This window comes from Psittacula echo (assembly GCF_963264785.1).
Source record: "Psittacula echo genome assembly, chromosome: 2".
Taxonomy (NCBI): domain Eukaryota; kingdom Metazoa; phylum Chordata; class Aves; order Psittaciformes; family Psittacidae; genus Psittacula; species Psittacula echo.
Genome location: NC_137737.1, coordinates 106566391 through 106583534, shown reverse-complemented (window position 1 = coordinate 106583534; position 17144 = coordinate 106566391). Strand labels below are relative to the sequence as shown.

Below are 17144 nucleotides of genomic sequence, written 5' to 3'. Positions count from 1 at the left end.
CTCTGCCAGGTGATACCACCCAGATGGCTGCTGAAAAAAAAAAACCAGAACAACCCACCCCACCAAAGACTGGGGTCTACAACTCATATACCCACCTTACCCGCCATAACAACATCTCCCTCACCCAGTCCCACCATTAGGCCCGTCGCCCCCGCGCAGGCGCAGTGACGAGAGAGAGCTGAGCCCCGCCTCTCGACGCCCCGTGAGCTCTGCGGCGTCCCGTAGCGGCAGCGTGGGGTGCTGGTGAGATGGCGGCGCAGAAGATCAACGAGGCACTCGAGCACATCGCTAAAGCGGAGAAATAGTGAGCGGAGGGGAGGGAGGCTGGGGAGGGATGAAGCTGGTGAGCGGGTGCGATGGTTGCCAGTTCAGCGTTCGGGCTGTCAGGCCTGCCCGGCTCTCCTGCCCCACGGAGGCGGCGTACCGCCTCCTGCTCGATCAGGGCTCCGTGGTATCGCGCTGCTTTCTGCCGCGCCCCCCCCCCCCTCCCCTCCCCGCGGTCTCTGAGCTCGGGGGCTGCTGTCCGCCCGGTTAGTGCGGCAGCTCGACACCCCCCCCCCACTCCGGGCCGCGACGGTGAGGTGGGATCCTGGGAGTTGCAGTTCTCACCAGCGCCCGTTCGGGGAGTTGAGGCCTCGGGGGAACTACAGCTCCCATGGTGCCCTGCGCGGAGCCTTGAGGAGGGGCAGCCTATGGGGGCGGTGGTGGCGGCCCCACGGAGGGCCTGAGGTGGGACCGCAAGTGCCAGGCTATGGGAGCTCCGGGGAATGGGAGGGAGGTGCGGGGCTGGGGTAGGCCGGCGCGGAGGGAGTAGAAGGACATGGCTGTTTGGCCTCTGTTCTGCCTCAGAAGTCTCCCCCTACAAGGGCTGGATGCTAGAGGTCACCCTTCTTCCCCGGTCTGGGAGAGTAAAGCAGCCCTGAAAACTAAGAAGTCCGTGTGGCTTGAGGGCTGGAGCCTGAGTAGTTTCCTTAAGGGCTATGTAGCCTTTATTGCTCTGACCCTAACTGGAAGGCCAGGGAGTCACTTCTGGTCCTCTGCTAAAGTTAGTGGGAGACAGACAAGTGGGAGAAAAGCGTTATGGGGATTCTGATGAATAAGAGTTTAGACTTGCTGAGATGGGCCGTGTGTTTGTCTCCTGGCCATGAGAACTGTCATTGTTTCTTTTTAGATGGCTTCAAAGACCTGTGCTGACACTTACTTTAGAGGGCTTAGTATCTACGTGTGATAGTCTTTTAATGTGTATTTTAACATTGAATGTAGCAATTTTGTTTATAAGTTTGAATTTCAAAGACTACAGTGTAGATGTAAGAGATCTGACTAATCCAAAGATGCTATAATTTTAGTAAGAATAGTAATGGGCCATCGGGAAATCACGGATCAAAAGCATAGACTGTGATAAAGGAGAGACTTCAGAATAAAAACATCTGTATCTGATTATCTTACTCAAATTAGTTGACCAAAAGTGCCTTTCAGTGAAATGCATTTTAAGCTTATCCTGGCAAGCATTTGAAATAAAAGGTGCCTACATCTCAAATTGTGTGTGGATTAAAGCATTGTCTGTTTCAGCTCAATGCATTTGAGACTTTGTCTGTGGTTAAAACAACACAATTGTTTTAGAGTTACATGCTGTGGTTTTCCGCCAAGTAAAACAACAAAACCAATGCAAAGTCTATATACAACGGTTTTTCCAAATTAAGCATGAAATGTCTGCCTACAACAGATCTGGAAGTTGACTGTAAAGTTATGGTAATTTTTATATTTGATTTAGAATTGAAGAAGTCATAATATTGAAAGCATAATTGCCTAGTGACTCACCTCATTTTGCAGGTTTTTTTTTTCCTATATTTATGGTCTGTAAGTGCACACGGTACCATTTAGTGTCATATTCTATTGTAGACTTATAAATTATATATAAGGCTTTGTCTTTGTGTTAGTAAGTAAATGCTTTCATTTGTGAATGCAGTGGAGAGTCTTTGATAATTCTCAGCAGCAAAAAAATTACTGTAGAGTTACACGGATATCTTTACGATGTGTAGCAAAAAAATATTGTCAGGTTTTGTGGTGTTAGAAATCTTGAGATGCCATGTTGGTGTAGGTGGGAAAATTTTTCTTCTGTTGATTAATTACAGTTGAGGAGCTGGACTTGTGAAGACTAGGGATGGTGGAAGCATGTTAGGGGAGACATGTAACTGTAGGAGATCACTGCAGTGCTTTAGGCAATTCTGAACAATAAGCAGCATTTATTTTTACAGTAATGATGCCACCATACTACTGGCATATAGGTAATCGCTTCTTTTCACAGGTAGTCTACAGTTTTGAATATATCTGAAGTGCTTTGAGGGTAAAACATAAAATCTTTACTAATTGTTAATAGGCCTTTCTTCTTGCATTTCAGTCTGAAAACTGGATTCTTAAAGTGGAAACCAGATTATGACAGTGCAGCTACTGAATATGGGAAGGCAGGTATGCATGACTGTAAATACGGCCATATACTTTATGGTTTCAAAGTATTCTTTAATCTTAATCCTGGTAAAATTTTACATATTTTCAGTACATTGCTGTGTAGGTAAAACTGTTGTGAAGACAAAGTAAGTTGAAACAACAACAACATATACTCTTAGTAGCATGGTAAATTAAATTTCGGATTGTCCTTGGAGATCTCTAACAGTTGTCAGAACTTTTTTTTTTCCCAAGCCTATAACTTCTACTTTGCATATTACTGCTTGTGATAAATATAAAGCTTTCCTTCTATCACTTGTCTGTCCTCTGAAACCTATGAGTTTACCTACAAAATACAAATATTTGAGCTGGTTTTAAATCTTCTCTTTTTCATCATATTAGGAAACATGTCCTGACAAAGACCAATCTCAGTAAGGTAGAGAGATGCTGCCAGGGTTTTTTTAGGCATAGTAAGATCTCTTTCATCCTTTTTTTTCCTGCTACAAGTGTTACAATGAATATAAAATTCTTATTAATTGAGTCTTTTTTGCTCGTAAACATTTTTTTTCTTTTTTTTTTTATAAGAGTTATGTATCATGGGGTTTTTTTAGCCTTTTGCTCTAGGCATTCTTACTCATTCATTTAAGCCTGAATAGAAAAAACCCCACAAACTTGGAAAGGCAACTGGAACGTTTATAAATTGAAATTTATTTTAAATCCTACTTTAAAATCCTATCAGCCTAGTGGGGATAGAAATACATATTTGTGACCTGAAATAGTTGTACTGAGGAAGCTTGTGTATGCTTTGTTGATAGTGCAGTTCTATTTCTGCCATACTGATTTCGTAGAATCACTAATGATTAAATCTGTATACACATGCATTCCTGCAGTTCAGTCATTAAAATACAGAATGAGTTCTAAAATCCAGCTAAACATGTTGTACGCGATGTGTGGTACAATGATGGTATGGACGTGTTGTTGGTAATAAATGTTTTTAATGGTGACTAAGTGACTGATGAAGCAAGGAGGAATGTCACAGGATTTTTTTTTAAGAGCTTGGTAAACTGCAACCATTCATTAGTGAGTCTGTTTGTATCTTTAGGTGGCTAAATTCTTGAGCAGAAGTGGTGATAAAATGAAATCTACAAGATGTAAATAAGAACTTTATTTGATTTCTTGCAGCTGTTGCTTTTAAGAATGCCAAGCAGTTTGACCAGGCAAGGGAAGCCTGCTTACGGGAAGCTGAGGCACACGAAAACAATAAAGCGTATCTTTTCATTAAATGCTATTCTTTTTTCCAAGAAGCTGACTAGTTGCTACTTAGGATGGGGTAAGGGGGGTTGGGAGAAGATGTATTTAATATATTTGCATGTTTGGTCAAGCTAACAAAATTGACTTTTAAAAGACACTGTCTGTGTTCTCTGAGGGGCAAAACTAAAAAATTCTTCTGGTTAAAAAAATCTATGTTTTTTCCAGTAACAACTGGAGTGATAGGATGCTGACCAATGCCTGAGATATCTGGATACTGCTTCAGAAATTATTACTTTTTTTATTCTTAATACGTATAAGTCGATAGTATAAACTAAGTACAGTACTTGTAGTGGTATTTAATATCCAAGAACATTTTAAATACGGTTTTTTTCAACTTTACATGCAGTTATTCAGTTGGCCCAGAAAGCCAACTGTATCCTGGGTTGCATCAAAAGGAGCGTGACCAGCAGGTCAAAGGAGGTGATCCTGCCCCTCTGCTCTGCTCTCGTGAGACCTCACTTGGAGTATTGTGTGCAGTTCTGGTGTCCTCAACATAAAAAGGACATGGAACTGTTGGAACAAGTCCAGAGGAGGGCCACGAGGATGATCAGGGGACTGGAGCACCTCCCGTATGAAGACAGGCTGAGAAAGTTGGGGGCTGTTCAACCTGGAGAAGAGAAGGCTGCGTGGAGACCTCATAGCAGCCTTCCATTATCTGAAGGGGGCCTATAAGGATGCTGGGGATGGACTCTTCATCAGGGACTGTAGTGATAGGACAAGGGGTAACGGGTTCAAACTTAAACAGGGGAAGTTTAGATTGGATATAAGGAAGAAATTGTTTCCTGTGAGGGTGGTGAGGCACTGGAATGGGTTGGCCAAGGAAGTTGTGAGTGCTCCATCCTTGGCGGTGTTCAAGGCCAGGTTGGATGAGGCCTTGGGTGACATGGTTTAGTGTGAGGTGTCCCTGCCCATGGGAGGGGGGTTGGAACTAGATGATCTTAAGGTCCTTTCCAACCGTAACTATTCTATGATTCTATTCTTTGGTATGTTGCATTTATTCTGTCCTTAGAAGCACTTACTTATTTTTTTTTTATGCCTTGCCTACAAATGTAGTAGGTTTGATTTTGCCTTTATGGGATTCCTTGCTTTGAAACTAGTACTTGTGTAAGATTTTGTGCTCTAATAATATTTCTGCATTATATTTTTGTGACTTTTGTCCTTGACTTTGGCAATGTTACTTCCAGTCTCTTCCATGCTGCCAAGTAAGTACAGAAGCACTGAATAATCTGAAAAAAATATCTAACATACGGTACAAGCATGAACTATTATTTTGATCTTGCTGTAGTAAATGGTATGATTCAAGTGATTTTGATGTTTCAAAATCAGTTTAATGGAAGTGCGGGCTAGGGAAGCTTGAAAACCTGCAATGGCCATGTGAAAAAGTAATAATTTTGACATTCTTCAGCACCTTTTGATACCAAATATTTTTTCTTAGATGAGCTTTTTGTAATTTTGAAGTTCTATGCTGCTGAGCTTGTAAAGAAACTTAATTAGAGTGTACTTCATATCAAGTAGATAATGAGAAGTAATCCACGTATTGCCTGTGGGTCAGATCATGAGAAATAAATTTTAATAGGGAGTGTGGGTGAAGTACTTAATTTGTGGAAGATAACATTACACATGTGCTGCCTCATTAAATAGAACACTTGAAACATCTTCAGAGCATTAAATATTAACAGTGAAATGATAGCTGTTGCATGTTAACTTTTGCTCTGTAGCCACAGCTTGCTGAAATATAACTAAATTGTAAACTTTTTCTCTGCAGAGCTTATGAACAAGCTGGCATGATGCTAAAGGTATTTTCATTTACTAGTTTTTATTAAAAAGTTCTGGCTTATAATGAAGAATATCATGCATTGGGCCATTTTAGAAATATATGTAACCAAATTGTATATTGAGGTGATTTTTCTGTTGATTCGTAATGTTGTGTTTCTCTCCCCCCCCCCCCAGTAATCTCAGTTGGTTAGGGAAGCTGCATTTGTAATTGGGGTGTAAAATGTTTTTTCTGTTGTAGAGGGAAAGGGGAGGGCCTAATGTCAGAGGCTGATGGATGAGTGGTGCTGCTTCTGCTCCAAACTACCACAAATACATGCCTTACGTGAAAGTTTAGTACTTACAAGTGAATCTTGCGGGATTTCACTAGCTCTACAAGTTTGTAAATAAAAGTTAGAATTCTAATAAATAAGGTATTACAGTCTGATTTGTTTCATTGTACATAAGCACAGTTCCTGACAGGAACATTCCTCTGGCTATTGCTTTGCAGGAGATGCAGAGACTCCCTGAAGCAGTTCAGCTGATTGAGAAAGCCAGTATGATGTACCTGGAGAATGGCACACCAGATACAGCAGCAATTGCACTGGAACGGGCTGGAAAGTAAGTCTGTCGTATTGGTGGCTAGAGTGCATGCAGCGCATGGGTATATCTCTGGTATTCTTTCTTGTCTTTTGATGCTTTTAGGTGAAAAATGCTTTAATTTCATCAGAAGAGAAATGGCTTATGTTTATTGCAGGTTAATAGAAAATGTGAGCCCAGAGAAGGCTGTGCAGCTTTATCAGCAGGCAGCATCAGTGTTTGAAGTAAGTTCTGTTCCCCTCTTCCCCCCGCAAGGATAAAGTACATGAAGATGAATGAGTTGGTGATTAGGATCAGTTATAAAGCTAGAAAAGCTAAAAGAAAAAGCTAAAAAGCTTATGGTTAGGTCGTAAATTATTTTTCCTTCTTTTCACATATGTGGCTGAGTAACGAGGCTGAAGAGAACGAGACTATAAAAATTAGGAGTCAGTTTGGTTTGCCTTTTCCTCAGTTTGGGACTTGGTTGAATATGAATTTTGTATATTGTCAAGTTTTCTGCCTTTTGTTGGACAGCCCAAAGGGTAGGTAACATGGCTGCTGTTGAGTCCCAGAGCCTAAAATAGTTCTTTGAAGGCAAAGAAGAGTTTGCTTGATGCTCTGCCCATCCCGTGAGCAGATGATTTGTCTTTTTGCTACAGCATACTTATTTATTGTCAGTGGTCACATGTTTCCAGATTAGCAAGTTTGCATTGATGTGACTTTGCTCTTGAATGTGTGAACTGTGGATATAATAATTAACAGTTGTTACAATTTACAGATGACATACTTAGATTAAAGGTTAGTGGTCTTAATTCTGTGCGAATGAAATACGAATGCATGAGGGGTTTTTTTTGTTCTTTTCTAGAATGAAGAACGCTTACGGCAAGCATTAGAAATGCTAGGGAAAGCATCAAGACTTCTAGTCAGAGGACGCAGGTACAGCTTTATGCCTCTTTTTTTTTAGTGTAATTGAATCTTTAATAGTGATTTTATTTTAGTTTTTTTTCTTGCTGTTGTTTGGTTTATATACAGTTACTTCATTCTGCTTTGAGACGCAGTTCACACTAAAATTCAGTTTCTGTGGGATATGCCATGTTCATCCAGGAGCCACCTGCTTTGTGTTCTGGGATAGTAGAATGTGGACTGTAAGGCTGTGTTTCCTTTGTGTTTGTTGAAAAGCTAGAAAGCACATACCACAGCTTAAGCTACTTCAGGAATTTTTTTTTTTTTTTTTCCACCAGTAATATGTAGTCCTTAAAAGTCTTTTTTTAGCTGTGGAATATAAAACAGGAGAATTAGGTGACTAACCTCAGGAAAGAAATCTGTTTGCAGCAGTCTTGATCCTGGACCTTAAAGAAGAGTGTATCTTGGTGTCTCAGTGGGAGTTTATTTTAACTGTTAATTGCTAGCACTGAACTTGACCTGCAGTTCAGCTTGGACTTGCTTCACTGAAACATGTAGTTCCTTTAAGAAATTGTCTGTTTTCTAATTCTACTTTAAGACACTATTTCACTGTAGAATTGTAGTCAGAAAAGTTAGACAGGCTTTCACAGAAGGTCTTTCTGTGAAAGCACGTCCACATAGCTTCTGAAAGATTTGGTTGCTCTGCTGCTTTATAGCTCAAGTACTATTACTAATTTTTAGGAGTTTAATATGCACAAAAGCGGTTACTATGACTTAATATTGATAGTTCTTGGTTATCAGACTTACTGATTGTTTATAGTAACTTCATGACATAAAGAAATCTGTTAGGGTACATAACAAGGCATTCATCTTGTACAATGTTATGAAAAATTAGGTTTCTCTGAATGAATAGCAGAGATGTTGTTAACCTGTATATATACAAAAGGAATGGCTGACTATATGTTTATCTATTCTGTTAGTAAAATCTGCTGATTTTCAGTTGTGTTCTTGTTTATTCCAGTAGACTTGCCAGGGCATTAGTTACACTTTGTAATTAGCCTCCTTATCCTCAGGTTCATTACCCTGTATTCCTAGCACTGATACTCTTGTTTTTTTTGTTTTCTTTTTTTTTTTTTTAGGTTAGATGAAGCTGCATTGTCTCTTCAAAAGGAAAAAAGTATTTATAAAGAAATTGAAAATTACCCAACATGCTATAAGGTAAATTCTAAGAGAGAGTTTCTAATAGTGCATTTTATGAAGTTTTTCTGGGTAACTAATGACAGCTGACATCTGACTGACAATATGTACCTCTTGATTCAGGGATGTGTTTCTTGCTAAATAATAAGAATTTGTGGTAGTGCATGTTTCCCCAACCTCTAACTGTGCTTTTTTTAACTACTATAATGTTGAAGATAAGATGCTGTTATCCACAGGTGATGTCAAAACCAACAAACACAAAAAAAAAAAAAAAAAAAAAAAAAGTTATAAAAAAAGAACTAACCACGGAAACTGTTACTTGGTGCTAGAGTTCATTAGTGTTGTAGGAGGTCATCTGTTTTACATCTGCTGAGGATATGGCTTACTACTTTGTCACTGTGTTGTTCTATTTTGTGTAAGTATCTTAGAATCATTGTGCCCTTTTTCATAGCAAATATTAGTAATCCTATATTTTTCTTATACTTTATTGTTAATTTCTAAAGAATCATCATGTTGATTTTTTGTTTCTGTTTATTTAGAAAACTATTGCTCAAGTCTTAGTTCATCTACACAGAAATGATTATGTCGCTGCAGAAAGATGCGTGAGGGAAAGCTATAGGTAAGTCTCCTTCAAGTCCTATAATTTTAAACTGAATGTTTCATTAATGTTGATCTGTTCTTATGAAACAGTGGTGGAAACACTGTCAAGAAATTGTAAGCCTCTACTTTGGTTGACTTGCAGGACAATAATAGCATTCCCTGGTAATCTCTTATTGGTATTCTCTTGGGAATCTTTTTTTCACTCTTAACAGGTTTAGCTGTAATTAATATGGCAATTCTTAGTTATGTGGGACAGGTGAAATGAGATGAAAATTAGAATTTCTTCCCTTTTTTATTTCCTTGTTACAAGCTGAGCAGAGTGTGTTATGACTGGCATTCTTGACTTACTGATAACTTTGTGTTGTGTCTTTATTTCAAATGGAACAGAGAGGGATTAACTACTGTAAACACATGTTTAGGATTAAAAGTGGGCATTTCTGGATGTTGCTAACTGAATTTTATTTTTTCAGTCTTTTTGCCAAAGATGGAAACCCTTAAAAAGTTGAAATTCTAACTGTATTTTTAAATTTTTACAGTTTAAGGATGGAAAGACAGAATGCAGTCTCAAAACATGCAGTAGCAGCATCCCAGTATAATCAATTAAACTAGGATGGCGATTACATTGAGGGAAAGATTAATCTAAATGTTTTTATTAAAGAAAAGTTTGCAGTCTGTGAATTACTACAGTTCTGGTTATCTTGACCTAGAGGATTGTGCCCTCATCATACACTCGAAGAAGAAAAGCAAGTTTCTACTTTTTGTGACTTTGTTAAAAATAGGTGATTGAACCAAAGTATAATTTAGAAAGCAGAAGGTAGTCCAGTTGAATACATTGAAATGAAGAAGGCATTCTTTACACATGTAGGAGAAAATTTTGGTGTCAGAGTCTGGACTAGTGTTTAACACTGGTTCCAGAGGCTTTCCCAGCAACTCTCAATTTCAGCTTTCATTAGACTTCAGTAGCAAAATACTGAAACAACATAATGTACGTAAATCATTTTTAGTGAAATGACTTGAACATAAGTTTGTTAATTTGTACTTCACTTTTAGAAATAATTTTTCAAGTTCAATCTTTAAACATCTTGCTCTTATTTTCTAAGTCTTCAATTTGTATTTTATATATAGAAACTAATTACAGAATTTTTCTGTATGTGAAGTTGAGGAAAAGTTTATTGACTAGTGAGGAAAAACTGAAGAATTCTAATATTGTCTGTTTGTCTTGATTATGGTTCTGGTCTTGCTCTCAGCATGCAAACTACTGTTACCGAAAATTTAATTTTATGGATGTGAACCATGTACATGGAGAAATCACAGTGGTTATAGGCAGTCTTGTGGAATAAGCAGTCCATCAGATTCTTAACTTGATTGCTGAAGTGCCCTAAATAAACTCTTAATTTCCTTCAGTATACCAGGATTTAATGGAAGTGAAGACTGTGCAGCACTAGAGCAACTTTTAGAAGGTTATGACCAGCAAGATCAGGATCAAGTTTCTGAAGTCTGTAACTTGCCACTCTTCAAATACATGGACAATGATGTAAGTAGGCAGCTCCTATGGATTTATCTACCCTGTGCCTGTGAAATTTTGTGTCTTCTTTCACTTTGCTGCCTGACAATGTAAGTTCCCACATCATTGTTCCTTTGCGATGGTGAGAAAACTTAGGTGAAAGAGCAGTTTGTTACAGATTTGCTGTGTAAGTTTGACAAGTTGACCAAAAATCGGTTCTCTTCAGTTTGGTTCCTTAGGGGCCAGAACGGTTTGCTGCTTGTGCTTTATCTCAGAATTACCATATAGCTGATAAGAGTATAAACATTACAAAATATGATGCCTAGAGGATGGCACTGTTGATTGTGCCCCTCCTTCCCATCACCTTTTTTTGATAGATAGGAAAGGTGTGAAGTAAAGGAGACATCTATCAGTGCCAAACTTTGTAAACAGTGTCATCCAATTTTATTTTGTTATTATGTTGAATAGCAAAAATTACAGTACAGGTCTTACTGAAAGACACTTTTAAGACTTAATACATGAACCATTATTAGATAATGTATGCAGACCTGCATTCTGAAATTTTTTTTTTTACGTAAAGCTTGAAACGCAGAGGCTGTAAAAGTGTGACAAAATTATTCTGATTACTAATAAGCAGTGTCAATATGGATCTTGCATCCCATTCTCAGAATGGTTGAGAGAGAAAAAATGAACCAATGTTAGTCTCATTCTAATCTGGAAAAATAGACTTTGAAAGTAGCATCAATTGGGTTTTTATACTGAATGTTTCCTACATATTTATTGTGTCAGTTCTGTGCAGTGCAACTCAGCAAGTTGTTACTTTTGTGATAGTGCATAAATTAAACTTTTCTTGTAATTGTCAGTATGCCAAGCTTGGTCTTACCTTGGTGGTCCCAGGAGGTGGAATTAAGAAGAAATCGCCAAATGCTGCACAAGACAAAGCAAGAGGACCAGCTGCAGTGGGCTCTCATGCTGATGAGGAAGAGGATGAATATTCTGGTGGACTATGTTAGCTACTGCATAGGTAGTCTTAAATATCTGACTTATTTGTGATGTTGAGAATATCCAAAGGTACCAGATTTATCAGAGCTTCATTGCAATTGTGATATGGGAATGCTAATAGTAACTTGGCGGCTTCTGGGTACAATGCAGGAGAAAAAGCATGATTGTACCTATCATCTTGAAACATCTTTGGACTTCATTTCTTACCTGGTAGCTTCCTCAGGGCTCTGTCTGCAGCTGATGGGAAAAGTTTGAGATAAATTTTTACTGAAAGCACAGTTTAAAAGAAACCAAAACCCTAGAAGCACTGGAATATGGAGAGTGGTACAAATTTTTAAATCCTGGATTTCAACAGCTGACAAATTTTGTCCTAGTAATATGTTTGTGATTGTTTTCTGAGTTAAACATAAAATCATTCATCTGGCTATTTCTCTCCTGTTTAACACCATTAAAGGCAGCCTGTGTCATGCAGGATTTTTCACTAGTATAAACACTAGGGGGAGCGTTCAGTTTATTTTCAACATGTTTTTACTCCACTGCAGAATATTATTTTACTACCTTATTTTTTATGAGCAGTATCCACATGGATGTGGAAAATATTAAGTGAACTAATTTGAAGCCTAAAAATCCACACAAATCTTTCATGTTAAGAGCTTTACTGACCTCGAAATCAATGTGTGTGTAGTGTATGTCATGTACGCGTTGGGAATGGAAAGAGTGGACAACCTTTCTTAGTGGTGTTTGCGAAGCATGCTATAACCAAAAAAGAAACTGAAGGTCGCAGATAATGTGCATTGAATATAAAGCTCTGAAGACACTGTTTAACAAAAACTTGGTGGAGTGTCCCAATGATATGTTTGAGTTCAAAAGTGTCCAAAGTGTTTGTTTACTAATCAATACACTTACATTATGAAGACATTTCATTCTTTCATATTTTTGAAGTGTAGAACAGCTATCTTTTACAAAGAGCATTTTTCAAACTAGTTCATGATCCAGAGTAACAAAATTTTAATGTATCTTCATTTTTATTTGGTTTCAAGTCATCATGTGTTTTGCAAGCTTCTGTAGTGTTTTAAATTTGTTTGACCATTTTATGCTTAAAAGTTGACATACTAAGAGCTGTATCTGTGGTCTGTTTCTCCAGAAGAACCAAATCAAGATTGCACTAGGGTGAGATCACTCAGAATCCATCAGGGATTTGTGTGTGATACATGATGCCCAAAGTTCAATTAACACTGTGCTTTTGGTCTATTGTTTAAGTGTTGCTACAGTTTCTGCCATATTAAGGAATTGGACATCTTCAAAAATACCAAGCATATGCCTAACATACATATGTGATGTGTGACATCAGTGTCAGACATAATTATGATGAAAATAAGCTTTTAAAGGGCTGATACTCACTTTCCTTGGGGTGGATGGCGCTCACTAGTATCGTGACAGGTTGTGCAGTTTGCAGCCAGGGCTGTTGTAAAAGTCATGCTCAATTTAATGGATGTTCAAAAAACAGTTTCATCCTTTTGTATTATGAAATAATCTTGGATTTGTTATTAATGATGCACATAGAAGTTTCTTTTGCTGTTCTATAAAATAGTCTAAACAAGATGTTTTTCCCTCAGGATGGTCACAGGTGTACATGAAATACGGTTTTCAAGACTTTCCTGTAACTCTTCTTTTTTCACCACTGGAGCAACTCACTCTGTTTACTCAACTTCTGCATTCAGGGTTTGTTCATGAAGGTGAACCATGCACTTTTTATGGGGAGTCTTTATTACAAGTACTAAAAAAAAAAAAATGCGTGTGTAGGAGCATTGGGAGCACCAGCTAATTTTCTTCAAGCATTTCCTGCTGCTTCCAATTCTGAAATGATTTTTTGTTGAATGGTCCCAAGGAGTTTGCTTTTTTGTGTGTGTGAACAGTTGCAAATATCTGAGAAGATGATACGCATAAGAAAAATAGTGAATCTTGTGTGTGCTTCTTTGAAAGAACTTGCAGGCTTTATTTAAACTGTGCTTGTAACACTCAACAGGCCCTTAAAAGAGAAATTAAAATTTACGCATTCAGTTCTTAAAGAGTACTTTTCATATTGCCAAAAAAAAAAAAAAAGATATGCAAGACTGTCTTCCCCACAACCCCATTACTTTCTATTTTTCCCTGTGCCAAACATGGAAAATCTGGGATAAACCTGAACGTACTAAGCTGCCACTGAATGGAGCTTCTCTGAATCTTAGGCATAGAATCTTAATCTGTGATTGCAATGTTGTTGCAAAGACCAAATCTGAAATGAAAGTGTCTGAAAATAAGATGGTCTATTTTATATAACTTATTCTCCTATTTTAGGCAATGAAAGTGTGATAGGAATGTTAACTGCCTTTTAGTAAATGTTTAACTATAGAAGAAGCTGTCTGTATATTATGTGTTAGTGTTTGTTTCTATTTTTCAAAGCAATTTGCACACTTATGTAAATACCATTTAAGTGGTATAAAATGGGAAAGATACCATTTTCAGCAAGGAAGTTTCCAAAATCAGTGTTGACTGTATTAAAAAAAAAAAAACAACCAAAAAAAAACCCACCACCAAAACTAAATAGTGCATGAAGGCTGTGTGATGGCCAATGCAATGTATATGTAAAATTGAAAGATTTCTAAATTAGCTGTAACTTAGTATGGCCAAGTGCAGTGTAGAACCTGTGCTTTATTTGTTCTTTTTCCAAATCTGTTGTGTATTAAGAGTACAAAATGTGTTTGTAACAGCTCTACAGATGCTGCCTCTTGAGAAGAGGCTATGTGTTTCACCAACATGAAAAATAAAACTTGGAACTAACGCATTTGTGCTAGCTTTCCCTGTTGTTGATCAGGTCCTGCTGAGCACCAGCACTTGAAAATGAATATTGTTTTTTAATCTCAAGAAGGCTTTCTGTGTGATCATTTCTCTGCAGATCTTGCCACCAAGTGTTGCAGGTACACTGTATGATCAAGGACTAAATCTTGGGAGCCTATTGGCTAAGGTTTGAGTGTTGAAAATCAGTGGTGTCTAATCTCTATGGCTTATTCACTAGATAACTACTTATAGCCCATTTCACTTACCCTGTGGTTTTTGTTTTTCTAACTGACCTTTTGGTACCTTTCTGCTGGCTTTCATTATTTGAGGTGGTGACACATCTTGGGCAATTCTTGTCCCCTCAGAGCAAAAAGTATGTATGTGTTTTGCCTCTCTGCTGATTGTAACAACTTGGTTGTTCATTGTTTTCTCTTGACTACCCAAAGACTTGTATTTGGAAAATTATGATATTGGGGGATTGTCAGACCTGAATTTGCTGCCTTTAATAACTTGAATTAGAGAGAACACCTTTACACAATATAAGATGTGAACTCTTTAACTCTTTAGAGACTTCATCACTGCAGAAAAATCACCTTTCCTACTCTCACTCAAACTTGCTGGAGTACTTGAAGGCTAAAGAATCTCGCTCTGCAGTGCTGTGTGACAGGAATCATCCCTCTGATATTGCGAATAAGCAGCTGTAAAAATGATAAGAATTAAGCTGCTCTTGGAAAAAAATAAAGCTTCTTATAAAACTAAATGATAAAAAAAGATAGTAGTTAACTTTTTTGAATGTAGGAAATGGAAAACATGAAGCCACCCTGACAAATAGTGGTGGTAGTAAATTTGGATTAAGTATATGTAACTTTCCAGAGCAGGGGGAAACCACTTGGGATCTATGGTGGCTTGAGCAGGAATATTTTTAACCTCTAAGCTAATGGTCTGTAGAGGCCAGCATCTCCAGGAGCCGGAGATGTACCTGTTAGAGATGGTGTGCATGAGTTCTGTATCTGACCACCTTCCTATAGGCTGATGTGTCTTTGTTTCAGAGCTGCTGTCATTGAGGTTCAGTTGCAATTTCCAGTGTGTATGTGGTGCAGCAGTGTAGCCTCCAGCCTGGAACAGAAGCACGAGGCAGCTGCAAGGCTGCACGTACGTTTAAAGAACATATGGCTGTTGGCTTTGTTGAGTCCAGTGGGAATAGGGGTAATGAGTGTGGCTGGCCTCCAAGGTCCACGCTGCTGGGATGTCAACTGGTGTGCAACCAGTTTAGATTACTTGACAGAAACATTTTGATACTGGAGTGACAGAAGTAGGCCCTAGCATGTGTAAAGGGAAAACGGGTTATCATAAGTTGTCTTGTTTGTTTTGGATATGTATTTATGTGCCTTTATTTTGCCTTGTTTCTAAACTTGGCATAACCCCGAATGGGTTTGCTTTCGCAAGAGCATTGTTGCGTTCTTAGCGCTAGATGGTGCCGCAGAGCAAGCGAAGGGCTTTCATTAGCTGTTGTGAAGTCTTTGCTCCTTGTCTAGCATAGCTTTTATGTTTAAATACGCTCAGCTGGAGTATTGATTTGGTTAGAAACATCCGTATGGTGACCTGCTCTTCCTGCAGCTTCTCATGACTTGAAACACCCTCCTGAAGTTGTTGAAGAAAGCAGTCCTGCAGGGCCAGCCCGTCACCTTCCCCTCCTGCACTGGGTACCATTGTGCCACTGGCAGGAGGCAAGGGGACTGCTCTGCAGGAGAGTGGCCCTGGTTGTAGGCAATAAGGCTTAACCCATGCTGTGTTTTCATGGTACCTGGGAATAAATACAGGTCCAAATCCTCTCTTCCACTTGTGCTGATACCCATCTCCTTCTCACCTGCCTCCTTCCCCACTCCCTCCAACTTAAACAGATGTGCTTATATTTTTGCCAGAGTGTTTTATCACATGAGAAATGGGCCCTTCAAGAGGTTCAAATCCCAGCTGTGATGGATGACTGATTTGCCTTTCTCTCCCCTTCTCTGATTATGCTTGGGAAATTAGTGATTAAGAGCCAGGTTACAGAGGGTGAGTGGTTGAAGAGTACATAAAACAGTAGCCTGTGTGCTGTATAACTTGCTAATAGAGATTTCTAGGGCTGGCTGGTTCTGCTACAATTGCAGCTCTCCTTGCAGCCACAAAATTTTAGGAAATGTCTCATGGACAAAATGCAACATTAGGGACAGAAATCAAGAAGCTGTGGGGGGAAGAAAGTTAACGGAGTATAGGAGGAGTGAAGAAGTCGGTCATAATGCAATGGTATGTTGGCTGATGGAAGAGAGGGCTCCTGCTGGAATTTGCCAAAAGGACTATGCTTCAAAAAAAACATGCCACTTTCTGATTCATCTGCAGAAGCATGGAGGGAGGGAGAACTGGTATGACTGTTCTGTTCATGCTTGGGAAAGCTTCGGCTGCTGTGTGTGATGTGAGGCAGTATGAGCACAGATACATTTTTGGAATTTCCTCCTTTGTCTATCGCTAACTGACTGTAATTTAGGAATTAAAGGTTAAAACCTTATAGCAGCAGACAGGGACTGTGTTTTTCTGTGTGTGTATGCAGCTGACAACTTTCTAGCCAATGCTTTCTGTGCTGCACTGCTCAACAACTGCCCCAGAGTAATTGTGTTAGTAATAATATAGCAGAGAATTCATGAAGTGTAAAGACCTGTAGTACCCCATATGTCTTATTGGTGCCAAGTGTTTTATTTAACTGATCACCATCCAGTAATTTTCTGGCTCTCGTCTTGTGTAAATGTATGATTTTTTCCAAGCTGAATAGCTGAACGAAGAATGAGGATCCTCTCAGCTGCACCAGAGCCCAGAGCACTGGCTGGTGTGGAAGGAATGAGTGGTAAAAAGTGAGTAGACTTGGAGAGTAAGGCAGCTGTGTAGCAACACCAACTGAGCAAAATACGTGAAAGTTTTGATAACAGAGATGCAAAAATGCTGATATGTTTAAAGCTTCTCTTTTCAGTAAGATATTATTCTGGTACTTCACTGGTCTTAATTT

At 38.8% G+C, this 17144-nt stretch overlaps 1 protein-coding gene across 2 annotated transcripts; it reads left to right on the top strand.

Moving 5' to 3' along the window:
- The first annotated feature begins 178 nt into the window (after positions 1 to 178).
- On the top strand, positions 179 to 14112 carry NAPG (NSF attachment protein gamma). 2 transcript variants are annotated; one of them, XM_080639626.1, is made up of 13 exons: positions 179 to 304; positions 2399 to 2466; positions 3625 to 3709; positions 4938 to 4955; positions 5519 to 5549; positions 6017 to 6126; positions 6263 to 6329; positions 6950 to 7020; positions 8127 to 8205; positions 8724 to 8803; positions 10189 to 10318; positions 11152 to 11312; positions 12907 to 14112. In XM_080639626.1, exons 1-12 carry the CDS (start codon positions 249 to 251, stop codon positions 11299 to 11301), a joined length of 945 nt encoding a protein of 314 aa, XP_080495752.1. In that variant the 5' UTR covers positions 179 to 248; the 3' UTR covers positions 11302 to 11312; positions 12907 to 14112. The 2 variants fall into 2 exon arrangements, with proteins under 2 accessions (XP_080495752.1, XP_080495751.1); XM_080639625.1 differs by having other exon boundaries at positions 11152 to 14112.
- Positions 14113 to 17144: the final 3032 nt, after the last annotated feature.